At 39.5% G+C, this 19,943-nt stretch overlaps 1 protein-coding gene across 2 annotated transcripts in view; it reads left to right on the top strand.

Moving 5' to 3' along the window:
• The window catches only part of GUCY1A2 (guanylate cyclase 1 soluble subunit alpha 2), a 405,388-nt gene that overhangs the window by 64,134 nt on the left and 321,311 nt on the right, over positions 1-19,943 (top strand). For both annotated transcript variants that reach the window (XM_070473645.1, XM_070473646.1), the window contains exon 3: positions 17,440-17,561. In XM_070473645.1, coding sequence (XP_070329746.1) covers positions 17,440-17,561 — 122 coding nt within the window. The remainder of the gene's footprint in view (positions 1-17,439; positions 17,562-19,943) is intronic.

The following is a 19,943-nucleotide window of genomic DNA, read 5'->3' as shown; positions in this document are numbered from 1 at the left end:
TAATGGCAGAAAATGAAGAGGAACTAAAGAGTCTCTTGATGAATGTGAAAGAGGAGAGTGAAAAGCTGCCTTGAAACTCAACATTAAAAATACTAAGATCATGGGCATCCAGTCCCATCACTTTATGGCAAATAGAAGGGGAAAAAGTGGAAGCAGTGAGAGATTTTATTTTGTTGGGCTCCAAAAGCACTGTTTATGGTGACTGCAGCCACGTAATTAAAAGATGCTTGTTCCTTTGAAGGAGAGCTCTGACAAACCTAGGCAGCATATTAAAAAGCAGAGACATCACTGTGCCAACAAAGGTCTGTCTAGTCAAAGCTATGGTTTTTCCAGTAGTCATGTATGGATGTGAGAGTTAGACCTTAAAAAAGGTTGCATGCTGAAGGAATGATATGTTCAAATTGTGGTTCTGAGAAGACTCTTGAGAGTACCTTGGACTACAAGGAGATCAAACGAGTCAAAACTAAATTAAATCAACCCTGAATCGTCTTTGGAAGGGCTGATACTGAAGCTGAAGTTCCCAAACTTTTGCCACCTGATGCAAAGAGCAAACTAATTGGAAAATACCGTGATGCTGGGAAAGATTAAAGGCAAAAGGAGAATGGGATAACAAAGGATGAGAAGGTTAGTAAGCATCACTGACTCAATGCACATGGATTTGCATAAGTTCTGGGAGATATTGGAGGACAGGAGAGTCTGGTGTGCTGCTTTCCATGTGGTCACAAAGAGGTGGACATGACTTAATAATTGAACAACAACATTTTGCTGATGACTGTTCATATAGTCACAGCTGTGGTTTTTCTGATAGTCACATACAGTTGTGAGAACGGGTCCTTAAAGAAGGCTGAGTGCCAAAGAATTGATGCTTTCAAATTGTGGTGCTGGAAAAGACTCTTGAGAGTCACTTGGGGATACTGGCATGCTACAGTCCATGGAATGGCAAAGAGCTGGACATGACTTAGCGGTTGAACAGCAACAAGAAGAAGGCAGCATACACACGGGTCTTGCTTTTCTATCTATTCAGCCAGTCTGTGTCTGTTGGTTGGGGCTTTTAATTCATTTCAGTTAAGGTAATTATGATGGGTATGTTCCTATTGCCATTTTCTTAATTGTTTGGGGTTTGTTTTTGTGGGTCTTTTGCTTCTGTTGTGTTTCCTTCCTAGAGAAGTTTCTGTAGCATTTGTTGTAAAGCTGGTTTTCTACTCTGAATTCTCTTAACCTTTGCTTGTCTGTAAAGTTTTTGATTTCTGCATCAAATCTGAATGAGATCATTGGTGGGTAGAACAATCTTGATTGTAGATTTTTCCCTCTTCTCACTTTAAATTTATCTTGCCACTCCCTTCTGGCCTGCAGGGTTTTTTCTGAAAAGTCAGCTGATAGCCTTATGGGGATTCCCTTGTATTTGTTTTTTGCTTTTCCCTTGCTGCTTTTAATGTTTTTCCTTTGTATTTGGTTTTTGTTAGTTTGATTAATATGTGTCTTGTTGTGTTTCTCCTAGTGTTTCTCCTGCGTGGGACTCTATGTACTCCCTATTCTTTGGTGGTATTTCCTTTCCCATATTAGTGAACTTTTTTACTATAATCTCTTCAAATATTATCTCCAACCCTTTTTATTCTTCTTCTGTACCTCTATAATTCAAATGTTTCTGTGTTTAGTATTGTTGCAGAATTTTCTGAGATTGTTCTCAATTCTTTACATTCTTTTTTCTTTATCTTGCTCCTCAGCCATTATTCACATCATTGTATCTTCCAGCTCAGTTATTGGTTCTTCTGCCTCAGTTATTCTGTCCTTGATTCCTTCTAGAGTGTTTTCAATTTCAGTTATTGTGTTGTTTGTCACTGTTTGTTTTTTCTTCAGTTCTAGATCCTTGTTAAATGCTTCTTGCAGTTTATCCATTGTATTTTGAAGGTTTTTACTTGAACTTTATTTTGAACTTGTTTGCTATCATTACTCTAAATACTTTTTGAGATAGGTTGCCTATTTTCTATTCATTTATTTGGTATTGTAGGCTTTTACCTTGCTTTTCCATCTGTAACAGATTTTTTTGTTGCCTCTGTTTTTTGATGGGTGGGACTGTGTTCCCCAAGTGTTTGACCTTAGGTTTCCAGCAATGGGATGTGCAGGCTGTTGGGTAGAGCTGGGTCTCGGTGTTGAGATATGGACTGCTGGGATACTTCACTTTGATTCATATTTCCCGGGGCTTGACTTTATCTGTTACTCCAGTACTTTGGATTAATGTCTCCTACAATAGGAGCTCAAGCCTGATCTCTGGCCTGTGAGCTGGGATCCTGCTAGGTGCAGAGTGCAGCAACAACATTAACAACAAAAGAAATAGAACAATAATAAAGAAGAAAAAAATAAAATACATTTAGAAAACTAGCAAATGTATTAGAAAATATAAAGAAACTATATGAAACAAGCAGTGGAGGATAAAACTGAACTCCAGTAGCAAAGAAGAAAGAGCATAATAGTATTTAAAAAATAAAAGGGAGCAGAACAATAACAAAGGATAAAAAATAAAATGTATTCAGAAAACTAGCAGGTAAGTTAGAAAAAAGAAGACTACATATGAAACAACCAGTGGAGGGTGAAAGTAAACTCCACTAGCAAAAACAAACCCCTCCCACCAAAAGAAAAGAAGGAAGGAAAAAATGTCTTTTGAGGGCTGGGGTTTAGGTGGGGAAGGGTTTAGGTGATGACTGGATTTAGGTGGTGTCAGAGTCCTGGTTCTCATTCCGTGCCCCAGAAAAGGCCCTGGGTGGAGATAGGTGGTGCACGCCTATCTAGGCTCAGCCTAGGCAGTGGGTCCTTCAGAATGCCTCTGGCTTCAGGGCATGGAGGGCCAGGCCTGGGGCCTCAGGAGGCTCCTCATGGCCAAGCGGGTGGGGGAATGCCACAAGGAGTTTCCCTGCTCCTTGAGCCCAGAGGGACCATCCCCCAGCTGACTTGGCTCCTTCACACCCTGACACCACGTAAACCTGGCCAGTGTCTCCACTCACACCTACAGGAGCTACATGGGTGGCGGGGGCCCCAAAGGATGGAGGGGCCCAGGCGATCGAGGGGAGCCTGCGTGGCCGAGAGGGCCCTGGAGTGTGGAGGGGCCCTGGAAGGCCGATGGGCCCTGCAGGGCAGGATCCCAGCCTGGAGCCTTAGGACGCTCCTTGGGATGAGTGGTCCCACAGAGGTCCCAAGGAGCCTCCTAAGGGTATCCCGGGGAGCCCTCCCCCCCACCCCCAGCTGGTTTGGCTCTTTCTCCTTCCCTGCTCACTCTCGTGCCCAGAGGACTTACTGGGGCAAAGAGTGCCCCAGAGGTTGGAGGACCAGGCCCGGGGCCTCAGAAGACTTCCCAGGGATGAGTGGGTGGGGGAGCACCAAGAGTGTTCCCCCCAGTTCTCCTGCTCTGAGGGTCCCTCCTCCTCCCCACTGATCTGGAGGCAAGCATGCCTCTTCTGATGCTTGAACCACTGCCCCCCTTCTTCAGCCTCCCTCAGCTGTGCCAGGCCTGTTGAGCCTCCACTTCGCCCTCTGCCCCTTGCTCCCCCCTACATCCTACCTGGTTGCTCAGGGGTCCCTCCCGTCTGCCTGGTTGTTGAGGTCCCCCACCAGAGTTGGTGAGTATCCTAGACGTGAGGGGGCAGGAACTCCCTGTCTTCTCTCTCTGCCACCTTGGTTTTACTTCCAGGGGTTTTTGAATCTCAGTTTCAATTTCAATTTTTGTGATTGGTCTGTTTATAGTTTCTATTTCTTCCTATTTCAGTTGCAAGACTACCTTTCTAAGAATTTGTCAGTTTCGTCCAGATTGTCCATTATATTGGCATACAGTTGCTTGTAGTAGTCTCTTAGGATCCTTTGTATTTCTGTGGTATCAGTTGTAACTTTTTTTTTTTTCATTTTTAATTTCAGTGATTTGAATTCCTTTTCCTTTTGATAAGTCAGGCTAAAGGTTTATCAATTTTGCTTATGTTTTCAAAGAACCAGCTTTTAATTTCATCGATCTTTGCTATTGTTTCCTTTATCTGTTTCATTTGTTTCTGTTCTGATCTTTATGTTTCCTTTCCTTCTATGAATTTTAGATTTTGTTTGTTCTTCTTTCTCCAGTTGTTTTTGGGGTAAGGTTAGATTATTTACTTGAGATTTTCCTTGCTTCTTGAGGTAAGGTTTTATTGATGTAAACTTTCCTCTTAAAAGTGATTTTGCTGCATCCCATAGGTTTTGGAGTATTGTACTTTCATTTTTATTTATCTGTAGTAATTTTTTGATTTCCTGTTTGATTTCTTCAGTGATATATTGGTTATTTAGTAGTATATTTTTGGAGGAGGCAGTGGCACCCCACTCCAGCACTCTTGCCTGGAAAATCCCATGGACGGAGGAGCCTGGTGGGCTGCGGTCCATGGGGTCACTAAGAGTCGGACACGACTGAGCGACTTCACTTTCACTTTTCACTTTCATGCATTGGAGAAGGAAATGGCAACCCACTCCAGTGTTCCTGCCTGGAGAATCCCAGGGACGGGGGAGCCTGGTGGGCTGCCGTCTATGGGGTCGCACAGAGTCGGACACGACTGAAGTGACTTAGCAGCAGCAGCAGCAGTAGCATGTTTTAGCCTCCATTGTATTTTTATAGATTTTTTCTCATAGTTTATTTCTAATCTCATAGTATTGTGATCAGAAAAGATGCTTGGTAAGATCCCAATTTTCTTAAATTTCACGGGCTGGCCTTTTGGTCGACCTTGGAGAATATTCTGTGCCCTTGAGAAGAATGTGCGTTGTGCTGCTTTTGGATGGAATGCTCTGTAAATACCAATTAAGCCATCTGGTCTAATGTGTTATTTAAGGCCTTGTTTCCTTATTAATTTTCTGTCTGACAGATCTATTGACAAAGATGGGGGTGTTAAAGTTCTGTACTGTTATTAAGTTACTGTTGATTTCTCTCTTTGTGGTTATTAGTATTTGTTTTATATATTGAGACTGAGGTGCTACTTGTGTGTGTGCACAAGTATTCACAATTGTTATGTCTTCTTCCTGGATTAATCTTTTGATCATCATATAGTGTCCTTCCTTGCCTCTTGTTATATTCTTATTTTAAAGTCTATTTTGTCTAATGTGAGAATTGCTACTCTAGTTTTCTTTTGATTTCCAGTTGCATGGAATATCCTTTTCCATCCCTCCACTTTCAGTCTGTATGTGTCCCTAAGTCTGAGGTGGGTCTTCTGACTAGAGGAATTCTTTTAACATTTGTTGTAAAGCTCATTTGGTGATGCTGAATTCTCTTAACTTGCTTGTCTTTAAAGTTCTTGCTTTCTCCTCAAATCTGAATGACAGCCTCACTGGATAGATTATTTTTGTCTATGTTCTTTCCTTTAATCACTTTAAATATGTTGTGCCATTTCCTTTCTGCCTTGTGGAGTTTCTGCTGAGAAATCAGCTGATAACCTTATGGGAATTTCCTTGTATTTTATCTATTGTTTTTCTTAATGTTTTATCTATTTTTACTCTTAATATTTTATGTATAAATTTTGTCAGTTTGATTCTTGGCCTGTTCCTGCTTGTTTTTATTCTGCCTAGGACTCAGTGAGCTTCCTGGACTTTGTTGACTGTTTTTTCCCTGTGTTATGGACATTTTCACTATTATTTCCTTAAATATTATCTCAGGTCTTTTTCTCTTCTCCTCCTTGGACCCTTATAATTAGAAATTTGATGTGTTTAATGTTGTCTCAGAGATCTCTAGGTCCTTTCCATTCTTTTTTTCTTTATTCTATGTTGTGGCAGAGATTTACACCATTCTGTCTTCCAGGTCACTTGTCCATTCTTCTGAATCATTAATTCTGCTATTGATTCCTTCTAGTTTATTTTTTTTTCAGTTTGTGTATTGTCCATCCCTGTTTATAATTGTTCTAAATGCTTATTAAGCATTTCTTGCATTTTATCTATCTTTCCCTCCATTCTTTTTCAGAGATGCTGGATCATCTTTACTGTCATTATTCTGAATTCTTTTTCTGGAAGGTTGCCTGTCTCCTCTTCATTTAGTTATTTTTCTGGTGTTTTACCTTATTCCTTCATCTGGGACATAATCTTTTGCCTTTTGATTTTGTTTAACTTTTCTTTTATTGTGGGTTTTGTTCTGGAGTCTGCAGGATTGTAGTTCTTATTGGTTCTTCTGTCTTACCTTTAGTGGATGAAATTATCTCAGAGGCTTCTCCAAGCTTCTTGGTGAGAGGAACTGTCTCTTTACCTTTTAGAGTCCATCTTTCTGCTTTCAAGTTCCTTTAGCCATATGAAAATTGACAGCATCTGTGATCGCTAACACTTAAATTTAACATGTATTTACTCATATGTGTTGTTCCTCTTTATGAAACATAGTTGTAACTCCGTGAAAAGGAATGTGTTTCTTCCAGTTTAAGGGATATCAGGCAATTGAGAATAAATGCTGGCAAGTATATTTTACATGTTTCTGGGGAGGGGAAGGTGCTTTTCCTAATCTCTTTGTCCCAGGTTTTAAACTTTTATTTTGTATTGGGGTATAGCTGATTAACAATGTCGTGGTACTTTCAGCTGAACAGTGAAGGGACTCAGTCATACACATACATGTATCCATTCTCCACCAAACGCCACTCCCATCCAGGCTGGCACATAACACTGAACAGAGTTCCATGTGCTATACATTAGGTCTTTGTTGGTTATCCATTTCAAAGATAGCAGTGCGTACTTGACCTTCCCAAAGTCCCTAACTATCCCTTCCCTCTGGCAACCATAAGTGTGTTTTCTAAGCCTATGAGTCTCTTTCTGTTTTGTAAGTAAGTTCATTTTGTATCATTTCTTTTTAGATTCCACATATAAGGGATGTCATGTGATATTTCCCCTCTATCTGACATACTTCACTCGGTATTAGACTGTAGGTACATCCATGTTGCTGCAAATGGAATTATTTCATTCTTTTTAATGACTGAGTAATATTCTGTCAAATGTATATACCACTTCTTCTTTATCCATTACTCTCTTAGTGGACATTTAGGTTTCTTCCATGTCTTGGATATTGTCAACAGTGGTGTAATGAACACTGGGGTGCATGTATCCTTTTGGATCGTGTTTTTCTCCAGATATATGCCCAGGAGTGGGATTTCAGGGTCATATGTTAGTGCTACTTGTAGTTTTTTAAGGAACCTCCTTACTGTCCTCCATAGAGACTGTACCAATTTACATTCCCATTAACAGTGTAGGAGGGTTTCTTTCTCTGCACAGCCTATCCAGCATTTGTTTGTGAGTTTTTTTGATGATAGCCATTCTAACTGGTGTGAGGTGATATCTCATTGTAGTTTTAATTTGCATTTCTCTAATAACTAGCGTGAAAGCCACTCAGTTGCATCTGACTCTTTGTGAACCTGTGGACTGTGGACTGTCTGCCAGGGTCCCCTGTCCATGGAATTCTCCACGCAAGTATACTGGAGTGGGTAGCCATTCAGTTCTATTGGTTGGGGATCTTCCCAACCCAGAAATTGAACCCAGGTCTCCCACGTTGCAGGCAGATTCTTTACCATCTGAGTCCACAGGGAAGCCCTAATAACAAATGATGTTGACTATCTTTTCGTGTGCCTATTGTCTATCTGTTTGTCCTCTGGAGAAATGTCTATTTAGGTCTTCTGCCCATTTTTTGAATGGGTTGTTTGCTTTGATGCTATTAAGCATCATAAGCTGTTTGTAAATTTTGGAGACCTATTCCTTATTGGTCAAATCATTTGCAAAGATTTTCTCCCAATCTGTGGGTTGTCTTTTTGCTTTGTTTATTGTTTCCTTTGCTGTGCAAAAGCTTTTGAGTTTAAGTAGGTCCCCTTTGTTTACTTTTGCTTTAATTTCCATTATTCTGGGAGGTGGATCGAAAAAGATATAGTTGTGAGTTTTGTTAGGGAGTGTCCTACCTATGTTTTCCTCTAGGAGTTTTGTAGTGTCTGGTCTCACATTTGGGTCTGTAATCCATTTTGGGCTTATTTTTGTGTATGGGGTTAAGGAATGATCTAATTTCATTTTTTTTTACATGTGCTTGTCCAATTTTCCCAGCACCGTTTGCTGAAGAGACTGTCTTTCCAGCACTGTGTGGTCCTGCCTCCTTTGTCTCGGTGTAATTGACCACGGGTGCATGGCTTATTTCTGGGCTTTCTGTCCTGTCCCATTGATCTGTATATCTATCTCTGTGCTAGGGCCATACTGCTTTGATAACTGTAGTATAGTCTGAAGTCAGGGAACCTGATTCCTCCAGCTCTGTTTTTCTTTTTCAGGATTGCTTTGAATATTCTGGGTCTTTTGCGTCCCCATACAAATTTTGAGATTTTTTTTTGTTCTGAAAGTGGAAGTGTTAGTTGCTAAGTGGTGTCCGACTCTTTGTGATCTCATAGACTGTAGCCTACCAGGCTCCTCTGTCCATGAAATTCTCCAAGCAAGAATACTGGATGCTATTGGTAATTGGATCGGGATTGCACTGACTCTGTAGATTGCCTTAGGCAGTACAGGCATTTTGACAATATTGATTATTCCAATCCAAAAACATGGTATATCTTTCCATCTGTTTATAACTTCTTCAGTTCTTTCATCAGTGTCTTATAGTTTTTGGAGTACAGGTCTTTTGTCTGATTAGGTCGGTTGATTCCTAGATATTTTATTCTTTTTGATGTAGTGGTAAATGCATTGCTTCTTGAATGCCTTTTTCTGATCTTTTGTTGTTAGTCTGTAGAAATGCAACTGATTTCTGTGTGTTAATTTTGTAACCTACAGCTTTACCAAATTCATTGATGAGTTCTAGTAGTTTTCTGGTAGCATCTTTAGGGTCTTCTATGTATACTAAAATGTCATCTGCAAACAGTGACAGTTTAACTTCTTCTTTTCCAATTGTATTCCCTTTACTTCTTTTTCTTCTCTCATTGCTGTAGCTAGGACTTCCAAAACTATGTTGAATAAAAGGGGTGAGATTGGACATCCTTGTTCCTGATCTTAGAGGGGTTGCTTTCAGCTTTTCACCATTGAGTATGAATGGTGTAGGCTAACTGTAGGTTTGTCATATATAGCCTTTATTGTGTTGAGGTTTATGCCCTCAACCCAATTTCTGGAGAGTTATCATAATGGGTGCTGAATTTTGTCAAAAGCTTTTTATGCATCTATTGAGGTGATCATATAGTTTTTATTCTTCAGTTTGTTAATGGGTGTATTACATGGATTAACTTGTGGATGTTGAAATATTCTTGCATCCCTGGGTTGAATCCCACTTGATCATGGTGTATGATCTTTTAAATGTACTGTTGAATATGAATTGCTAGTATTTTGTTGAGGATTTTTGCATCTATGTTCATCAGTGATATTGGCCTGTAAATTTTTTTTTTGTGGTGTCTTTGTTTGCTTTTGGAATCAGCGTGATGGTGGCCTCATAAAATAAGTTGGCAAGCTTTCCTTCCTCTGTGCGTTTTTTGTAACAATTTCAGAAGGGTCAATGTTTCCTCTTATCTAAATTTTCAGTGTTCCCTATTATCTAAATACTTGATAAAATTTGCCTGTGAAGCCGTCAGATCCTGAAATTTTGTTTTGGGGGAGGTTTTTAATCACAGTTTCCATTTCAGTGCTTGTGATTGGTCTGCTCATATTTTCTATTTCTTCCTGGTTCAGTCTAGGGAGACTATACTTTCTAAGAATTGTCTATTTCTTCCAGGTTGTCCATTTTATTGGCATACAGTTGTTCATAGTAGTCTCTGGTAATCTTTTGTATTGCTGTGGAGTCAATTGTAACCTCTCCTTTTTTATTTCTAATTTTACTGATTTGTGTCCTCTCCCTTTTTTTCTTGATGAGTCTAACTAAAGGTTTATCAATTTTGTTTATTTTTTCAAAGAACCAGATTTTAGTTTTATTGATTTTGTAGTTGTTTTCATTATTTCTACTTCATTTATTTTCTTTGATCTTTATGATTTCCTTCCTCCTGCTGATTTTTAATTTTATTTTTGTTCTTCTTTCTCTAATTGTTTCAGATTTAAGGTTAGGTTGTTTATTTGAGATTTTTCTTGTTTCTTGCCATAAGATTGTGTTGCTATAAACTTCCCTCTTAGTACTACTTTTGCTGCATCCTATAAGTTTTGGACTGTTGGGCTTTCATTTTCTTTTTTCTCTAGGGATTTTAAAATTCTTATTTGATTTCTTCAGTGATCCAGTGGTTGTTTAGAAACATATCATTTACCCAGCACATGTTTGTGTTTAATCTTAGAGTTTTTTTTCCTTTAGTTTATTTTTAATCTCATAGTATTGTGATCAGAAAAAATGCTTGATATGATTTCAGTTTTCTTAAAATTGCATAGGCTAGCCTTGTGGCCCAGCATGTGGTCAGCCCTGGAGAATGTTCCGTGTGCACTTGAGAGGAATGTGTAGTCTGCTGCTTTTGGATGGAATGTTCTATACATATCAACTAAGTCCAACTTGTCTAAAGTGTCACTTAAGGCCTGTATTTCCTTATTGATTTCTGCCTGGATGATCTGTCCATTCATGAATGTGGGGGTATTAAAGTCGTCTACTGGTACTGTGTTGCTGTTGATTTCTACCTTTATGTTCGTTTGTATTTTCTTACATATTGAGGTGCTCCTATGTTGGGTGCATATATATTTATAATTGTTACATCTTCTTCTTGAATTGAACCTTTGATTATTATGTAGTATCCTTCTTTGTCTCTTATAACAGTTTTTGTTTTAAGTCTATTTTGTCTGATCTGAGTATTGCTACTTCAGCCTTCTTATGATTTCCATTTACATGAAATACCTTCTGCCATCCTGTTATTTTTAGTCTATAAGTGTGCATAGGTCTGAGGTGGGTCTCTTGTAGACAACATATGTATGGGTCTTGTTTTTATATCCATCCAGCCAATCTATGTCTTTTGGTTGGTGCATTTAATCCATTTATATTTAAGGAAATTATTGATATGTATAATCCTATTACAATTTTGTTAATTGTTTTGGGTTTACTTTTTGTAGAACTTTTTCTTCTTTTGTGTTTACTACCTAGAGAAGTTCCTTTAGCATTTATTGTAAAACTGTTTTGGTGGTGCTGAATTAACTTTTTCATGTCTGCAAAGCTTTTATTTCTCCATCAAATCTTATTGAGAGTCTTGTTTGATAGAGTAGTCTTGGTTGTAGTTTCTTCCCTTTCATCACTTGGAGTATATCATGCCATTCCCTTCTGGCTTGTAGACTTCCCATTGAGAAATCAGCTTGAGATAACCTCCTGGGATTTCTCTTGTGTGTTATTTGTCTTTCTCTCTTGTTTTTTTTTTTAATATTCTAAATTTGTCTTTATTTAATTTTTGTCACTTTGATTACTATGTGTTTTGCTGTGTTCCTTGGATTTATCCTGCCTTGAACTCTCTGCCCTTCCTTGAATTGGTTAACTATTTCTTTTTTCATGTTGGGGAAGTTTTAAACTATTATCTCTTCAATTATTTTCTCAGGTTCTTTCTCTCTATCTTCTTCTGGGACCTTTATAATGTGAATGTTGGTGTGTTTAATGTCCCAGAATTCTCTTAGGCTGTCTTCATTTCATTCTTTTTTCTATATTCTGTTTTGTAGCAGTGATTTCCACCATTCTGTCCTCCAGGTCCATTGTCCATTCTTCTGCTTCAGTTATTCTGCTTTTGATTCCTTCTAGTGTATTGTTTGGAGAAGGCAATGGCCACCTACTCCAGTACTCTTGCCTGGAAAATCCCATGGATGGAGGAGCCTGGTAGGCTGCAGTCCATGGGGTCATGAAGAATCAGACATGACTGAGCGACTTCACTTTCACTTTTCACCTTCATGCATTGGAGAAGGAAATGGCAACCCACTCCAGTGTTCTTGCCTGGAGAATCCCAGGGACGGGGGAGCCTGATGGGCTGCCGTCTATGGGGTCGCACAGTGTTGGACACGCTGAAGTGACTTAGCAGCAGCAGCAGCAGCAGTGTAATGTTTATCTCTGTTTCTTTGTTCTTTAGAAATGTTTGGTAAACATTTCTTGCATCTTCTCTACTCTTTTTCAGAGATCCTAGATCATCTTCAGTATCATTAATCTAAACACTTTTTCTGGAAAGTTGCCTATCTCCACTTCATTTAGTTGTTTTTCTGGGGATTTATCTTTTTCCTTCATCTGGGACATATAATTCTATCATTATTTCTTTTCATTTTGGTTAGCTTTCTGTGATTGTGGTGTTAGTTCTTTAGACTGTGGGCTTGTAGTTCTGCTTTCTTCTGTCTGCCCTCTGGTGGATGAGGATAAGAGGCTTGTGCAAGCTTCCTGATGGGAGGGTTGGCGTGGGGAAGACTGTGGGGGTCCTTCTCTGGTGGGCAGGGCCTTGCTCAATAAAGCTTTAATCCGACTGTCTTCTGATAGGTGGAGCTGTTGTTTGACCTGAGGCCACCCAGTTCTGGACTCTGGAGGCTTTATGGTAGGGCTCATGGCCACCTCGGTGAGGACTTATGCCAAGATGCGTCTCCCAGGACTGCTGCCGCCAGTGCGCCTGTCCCCAAGGCAGGCCACTTCTGGCCCATGCCTCTGCAGGAGGTCCTCAGACACTCACAGGTTGATCTGGCTCAGTCTCCTGTTGTGTCACTGTTCCTTTCCCCGGGTCCTAGTGCACACAAGGTTTTGTTTGTGCCCTCCAAGAGTGGAGTCTCTATTTCCTCTAGTCCTGTGGAAGTCCTGTAATCAAATCCCACTCGTCTTCAAAGTCAGATTTCCTGAGGATTCCCAGTCTGTTTGCCAGATATCCCAGGCTGGGAAGCCTGATAGGAGGCACAGAACCTTCACAACAGTGGGAGAACTTCCTTGGTATTATTGTTCTTGAGATTGTTGATCGCTCACTTGGCAAATATAGGGTTTGATTTTATTGTGTTTGCATTCCTCCTACCATCTGGTTGTGGCTGCTTCTTTGCTTTTGGATATGGAATATCTTTTTTTGTGTGTGGGTTCCAGCATTCTCCTGTCAATGGTTGTTAAACAGTTCTTTTGGTGCTCTTGTAGGAGAAGATGAGCACATGTCCTTCTATTCCATCGTCTTGAACCAATCTCCCTCTCTAGTTTCTGAAATTGTGCTTTGCCTAAAGCTAGTCTAGGCAGCTGAAGTAATTCAGTTTTTAGGTGCCTTGGATTGGTATGAGGAATCACAGTGGATAACAGAGAGTAGGAGCTAACCATCTTCTTTTTAATTTTTAGTTTAGTCTCTAATTGCTAACCTTCCTATCCTTCTGTTTCTCTGTTTTGGTATTCTGCCTTTGGATCTGAGCTCTAGGATTGTATAATCTTGCTCCTTAACAAATTTTTAAAATACCAGTAGCCCATAGGAACTCTCTAAGGCTTTTTTAGTCTGTGAGACCTAGGCTTGAATGCAGTGAGCAGCTGTTCAAAGGATCAGACAGATGGAGGATTGGGAGGGAGTAGCTGATGGAGGCTCTTGTTAGGAAGTAAAATAACCTCTCAGTACTTCAGTGACTTTATCTTTAAACATTTATTCTATGCCTTAACTTATTCATTCATTTGTTCATTTATTTATTCATAGACATCATTCAAGTTGGGAGAATAAGTGCTTAAATAATTTATTCATGCAGTGTAATAAATCTTCACCTCTTGATCTACACTGTCACCATCGTCTCTGAGAGAGAGGTTCCACTCTGTTAATAGTTTTCTGGTTTCTACTCCTCTCGTTTCTGATTAAGCATGTCTGAAAGTGAAAATGTTAGTCAATCAGTCGTGTCTGACTCCTTGTGACTTCATGGACTGCAGCCCACCAGCGTCCCCTGTCCCATGGAATTCTCCAAGTAAGGGTACTGGAGTGGGTTGCCATTTCCTTTTCTAGGGGCTCTTTCTGATTCAGGGATCGAATCCAGTGTTCTCACATTGCCCTGGGGCTCAAGAATTGATATTTCTAAGGAGTTCCCAGATACTGCTGATGCAATTGGTTCAGGGATCATGTTTGAAATCCATTAAAAATCATACAATAATGTACTGTGATCAGATAAAATCTGAGCTCTTCCTGTGATCTGGGTCTCTGCTTACCTCTCTGACTTCGGAGTACTGTACTTCCCACGTTTCCATCTACTCCAGCCATTTCCAGCCTGCTGTTTGTTTCTCTACTATGCCAAGTTTGCTTAGCCTCAAGGCTTTTGCACATACAATTTCATATTCCTGGAATGCTATCCTCAAATGTTTGCATGGATTATTCTTTATACAGGTAAGTCTGTGTTTAAATCTTATATCCCGAGGAAGATATGACAATCAATCTGAAGTAGTCCTCAATCCCCTACCTCAATCTCTACCCCAAGGATTTTCTACTACATTATCCTGTATTATCTCTTTTTATAGTGCTTATCATTGACTTACATAATTATTTATTTATTTTGTTATTTATCTTGTTTATTTCTATTACATGTAATTGTATCTTTGTAAATGCTTGGTATGTAGGAAGAACTAACAGTTTTTGTTGGGGGCTGGGAGTGGAGAAGTGTGAATAAATTAATATGTTGTACCTTAATGATATGTACACAGAGGTATGTATGTAGTGGATTGTTGTTTTTCAGTCACTCATCATGTCTGACTCTTTATGACCCCAGGGACTGCAGCACACCAGACTTCCCTGTCCTCCACTATCTCCCGGAGTTTGCTCAAACTCATGTCCATTGAGTTGATGATGCTATCCAACCATCTCATCCTCTCTTGCCCCCTTTTCCTACCCTCAATCTTTCTCAGAATCAGGGTCTTTTCTAATGAGTCAACTCTTCTCTTCCCTTGAATAAAGGTTAAGCTACAATGATTTCTGTAGAATATTAGAAGTGAAAGTAAGGATGAGTTAACTCTGATTATTTTGTTTAACAAACTTCAGTGATATTACTTAATATCATATCAATACCATAAGTTTGTCACGGTCAGATTTTGTGGCTGTAAATTATTTTATCTAAAAAGTCATCTAGCTTCTTTTTGATGTATTTACATAGACAATGTATCTTACTGAATAAAAACAATAAGTTAAATAAAAGATAATATTTATTGATTGCTGTCTGTTTTTGGAGTAACATACGGGGTACTTTATTGGCTTCCCAGGTGGCTCAGTGGTAACAAATCCACCTGCCAACACAGGAGGCACAAGTTCAATCCCCGGGTTGGGAAGATCCCTGGAGGAGGAAATGGCAACCCACTCCAGTATTCTTGCCTGGATAATCCCATGGACGAAGGAACCTAGTGGGCTACAGTCCATAGAATCACAAAGAGTTGGACATGACTAAGCACACACAAATGGGGTATTTTGTATTTTATTTAATACTAACAATCTAATTCATAGGATCATTGTATTAGGTTCATATATATATATTTTTCCAGATGAGGAAATTGAGATTGTGAGAATAAATATTTTGTTGAAAGTCACTCATTAAAATGGTGGAATTTGATTTAAAAATCCACCTGTTTTTGTATGTACTTAATGACTATGCTCCTCATTCCACCTTTTACTGAGTAATACCTGCATTCTAGAAACTGTAGTAAGCATTTTGCTTAACTGGTTTTTTGGATGAGGTGTACAAACATTAAGCCCTTTTATCTTTTTCTCTCCAGTCATTTCAAACATGCTAGAATAAGCCCTCTTTGATACTAGATTGGGAGAAGATTGCTCTGTTTTCCAAGTAATTTCAGGGAGTATAAAGTCCACTCCAGACCAAATAAAATCTTTAGTCTCATATCCTATCTAATTCTCTGTCCCTCTCTGCCTGGGTCAGGCCTTGGCCTGAGAAACTTGGAATCCAATGTAGAGGTGATGTCATGTATTTTTGAATCCTCTGCTTTAGGCCAATCCTTTCTGATTCCTTTTCTCTTCTGATGTGTTGTATCGTACTTAGTCACTCAGTCATGCCCGACTCTTTGTGTTTCTATGGACTGTAGCCTGCCAGGTTCCTTTGTCCATGGGATTTTCCAGGCAAGAATACTGGAGTGGGCTGTCAGATCCCCTCCAGGGGATCTTCCATATCCAGGGATCAAACATGTGTCTCCTGTATTCTTTACCACTGAGCCGCCTGGAGAGGCATGGATAAAATGGAAAATAGTAGAATCTTTGTTTATTTCACTGGTGGTTGTAATAATCCTCTCTTGGCTGTGATGCCGTCAGCGAGACACGTATACAGACTCTGCCTTTACTGCTTCAGATTCTTGGCTCTGTGGATTTCGTTCCATGGTCTTGCTAGTGGTATCCCTGCCCCGAGCTGCAGCTTCTCGATTGGGAAAGCAATAAGGATGGGACACCCCCAGCAAACCTCTCTTTAGTGGTATATCCCTAACCCATGAGAAACTCATGTGTTTTTACCTTATCAAATGGTAGGACTGTAGGCCAATCCCAGTTTGGCTCTATTTTCCCTGCATAAGTCTCTTTGGAGTCTCCTTCTTCTATTCAGATATAACAGGATGTTCAGAAATTCCACCACCTCAGCAGATGTTTGATGAGGGATGAGATACTTAACCCTCAGTCTCTATCAGAGTGGATCCCTCTTTCACCAACTGGGTTTCGGCAGGGAACATTCTCCTTCTCTCTTTTACTTGTGTTTGTGTGGGGGTGTGATGGGGAGAACAGCTGTACTCTCCTAATTATTATAACTCACTCTTCTGATTATTTTCTTTCAAACTGTTCTATTCCTTTGCTTTTGTATGCTGGTGTTGAGGTGATAGTGACATTTAGTCACTTCTTAATTTCTGAAGGCGATGTCTGGTCTTGGCTACTCTTGGAACATTAGGGCATTTGACCCTGATCACTATTGTCTCCAGCTTTGGTGCTTAGCTTTAATTCAAAGGAAATTGGAAAAGCTTCAGTCAATGCAGGCATTTTGTCTTTCAGTCCTCATAAGATTCTAGCAGTTACGTCCCATTTTATAAGGAGGAAAGTTAGACTAACAGAGATTAGATAAGTTGCCCAAAGTCTCACAGATAAAGGTAAGACTGTGATTCAAATTCTGCCAGATACCAAACACTTTGTTTGCTTGTTATCCATGCACCATATAATTCTATCTTCTTGACTGTGATAGAAGTTAAGATGTGTTTACTTTCAACACAGTTATGCCAATGCAAATTATCATGGTTAGTTATTCTTTTTCCAGGAAAATTCATTGTAGAAACAAATTGCCAGTGGCTGTGGAGAACTCAATTAAAGAAACATTAGCTATACAATTTGATATATTTTCTGGTTCTCACTATTTTTTTTACATGTTGGTTTCTTATTAATAATTGCTTCCAGTTCCAGGTCCACATTCCTTATGTTGATATTAATGGTGAATTATGCCAGAAATTATGTTTTAAAGCTTCAATGATTTCCAAATATCATCAAGCCAAGAGTATAAACTACATATGCTTGTGTGTATGTATAGGAATGCATTTGCAGAGGCTTTAAAAATTTTCTCCATATGCTAATTTTGTTTTCTTCTTAGTTATAGGGATACAGAAAAGAATTTCTACAATATCTCTAACAGATGCTCCTATGCAGACCATTCCAACAAAGAGGACATTGAAGAGGTCTCAGGAATTCTTCAGTGTACTGCTAATGTACTCGGTATAGTAACTATATATTTATAAGATTGAGAGAGAATGAGTGAGGGGAGAAGAGGAAGGGAAAAGAGTGTTTCAGTTTCAGTAAGGGAGATTTGAAGACTGTAGTGAACTGAGACCAGGACCTTGTCTTTAAGTGATTTAATTTCAATACTTCTGATGATGTTTTAATGAAAATTACCTGCATGCCATTTACTTGGAGATTGGAAAACATTATTTTAAAAACACATTCCAGGTAAACTTTTCTAGATACTCATATGTTAGTATTATTAGCCTCCTGTAATCCATATTTCTCTGGCTCTAGCTCAGTTGAAACTGGAGATCTTCCTCTTTTCTCAAAGCCTTTGCTTTATTATTATTATTATTTCATTATTTCTGGAAAGCCTGCTTGGTGCTGGAGGGTGGATCACATGTAATCATAGTAGGCTCTGCAACTCCAAGGCAGTGAAGCAGGCCATCCATGGAAGTCTCTGTGTCCTACTTGTTGAGGAGTGTCTATCTTGAAAATACTAATATTTATGACAGAGGCCTGTTTTTAGACGCTCCCACCACGGTAACGATTACTCATACTCCACTGATTCATGCGGCCATAAGGTACCATAAGTGAGATGTACTATCTTGTGATCTGCAGTTCTTGGTGTGTGGGAGCTACATATTATTATATGCAAAGTAGATAACATAGCAGCAGTACCTTTTGCTCTAATATCTTACAGGGTTTTTTTGGGGGAAATATACCTGTTTCGATGTTTTTTTGCATCTTCTTTCTGCCTTGTGACTCAGACAGAAATCCGTGGAGTTGTGGGGAGTGGTAGTGGGAGACAGCAAATCTTAGTGACTGACTCCATACCAAACTCAGAACCACCTCTCTTTCAGAATCAGATTTTGGAGACTAGGGAAAATTTGCTTCCCTTTCTTTCCCTTTAGGGTAAATGCTTTCCCTGGAGACATCTGAGTCCCTCCTACAAACAGATTTCAGGTGACCTCAGCTCATGAGTTTACCAGAATTTTCTAAACACGTGTGACTTCCAGAGGCATACCTGGCTTTAACAGGCAAACAGGGACTACAGCTACACACTGACTACATTTTCTTCCTGGGTAACTTTCTTAAACATAAAATGTTATCATAAGAATATGAAACCTTTGTGAGGGGAGCATATAGTTCTAAGTGGCTTGTCCAAGACAGTATTGGGCAGTGGAAAGGAAGGCCAAAGATTTACTTACGTCAATCTTAGTGCAACTACATGGGTGAAATGCTACCCAGACAAACATTATTATTGGAGAAGATAAAGGTTGAGTATCACCCAAGAACTGTTTATAGTTTCCTGATTCTGTATTTCCCAGAACTCGCTCATAAGCAATATCAATTACTTTTGATGCATTGTGATCTTTGAATGAATGGGGTGAGATGGTGTCCCACTATGAGGAATGCATCAGAATCTTGGCCAAGCTATGTTTATTATATTGAAAAAAATGCTCTTTACTTGCCAGTTCTAAATGATTGCCTGAACCTCACATCTCCTTTCCTTTCCTTATGCTCCCCACCTTGAGAATTGCTATTAGAGGGAGTAAAAGGTGTACAAGATGAAGAATATGTAAGAATTACTAAAGACTCTTTCTAACTGTAACTTGCACATAAGTGTGTACAATTCCTACAAGATTTTTAGTTAGATAATTTGTTGCAATAACCACTAGTGTCACCGACACTGTTGGGGCTTCCTAGGTGGCACTAGTGGCAAAGAACCCGCCTGCCAGTGCAGGAGGCATAAGAGATGCAGGCTTGATCCCTGGCCTGGAAGATCCCCTGAAGGAGGGCATGGCAACCCTCTCCAGTATTCTTGCCTGGAGAATCCCATGGACAGAAGAGCCTGGCAGGCTACAGTCCATAGCGTTGCAAAAAGTCAGACATGACTGAAGCGACTGAGCGCAACACACACAGGTAATACTGGAGGCCTAGCTGTTTAGTTGCCTTTCAGAAGTTGCCATGAGGTAGATCAAGTTAGTGAGTGAAAACAGCATAGGCAGTATGCTGCCTGATGACATTAGGGAAGGGGTAGTTTTTAAATAAGTAAGTATAATTTAGAAGGGGACTGTGTAACAGGGTTTAGATTTTCATTACCATTAGATTTTTCTAAAACAGAGATATTAAGTCTGATTTTTTCCCCCTGTAGGCAATGATGGATAGTTCTCAAAATATATAAAGCACAATCTTGTAAATGACTGTGACCTGTTCACTAGATGCTGGCATGTGCCTAAGCTGTAGCTGTTCTCTTGAATAATGTCCTTTCATAATTCTTGAAATATAGACTAAAGACAAAGATAGCAGCTTCATCATGGAATATTACTCAGCCATTAAAAAGAATTCATTTGAATCAGTTCTAATGAGATG

The sequence above is a fragment of the Odocoileus virginianus genome, chromosome 10 (assembly GCF_023699985.2).
Source record: "Odocoileus virginianus isolate 20LAN1187 ecotype Illinois chromosome 10, Ovbor_1.2, whole genome shotgun sequence".
NCBI classification, from domain to species: Eukaryota; Metazoa; Chordata; class Mammalia; order Artiodactyla; family Cervidae; genus Odocoileus; species Odocoileus virginianus.
Note: the sequence above shows the minus strand (reverse complement) of the source record. Positions and strands in the feature narration are given on the sequence as shown.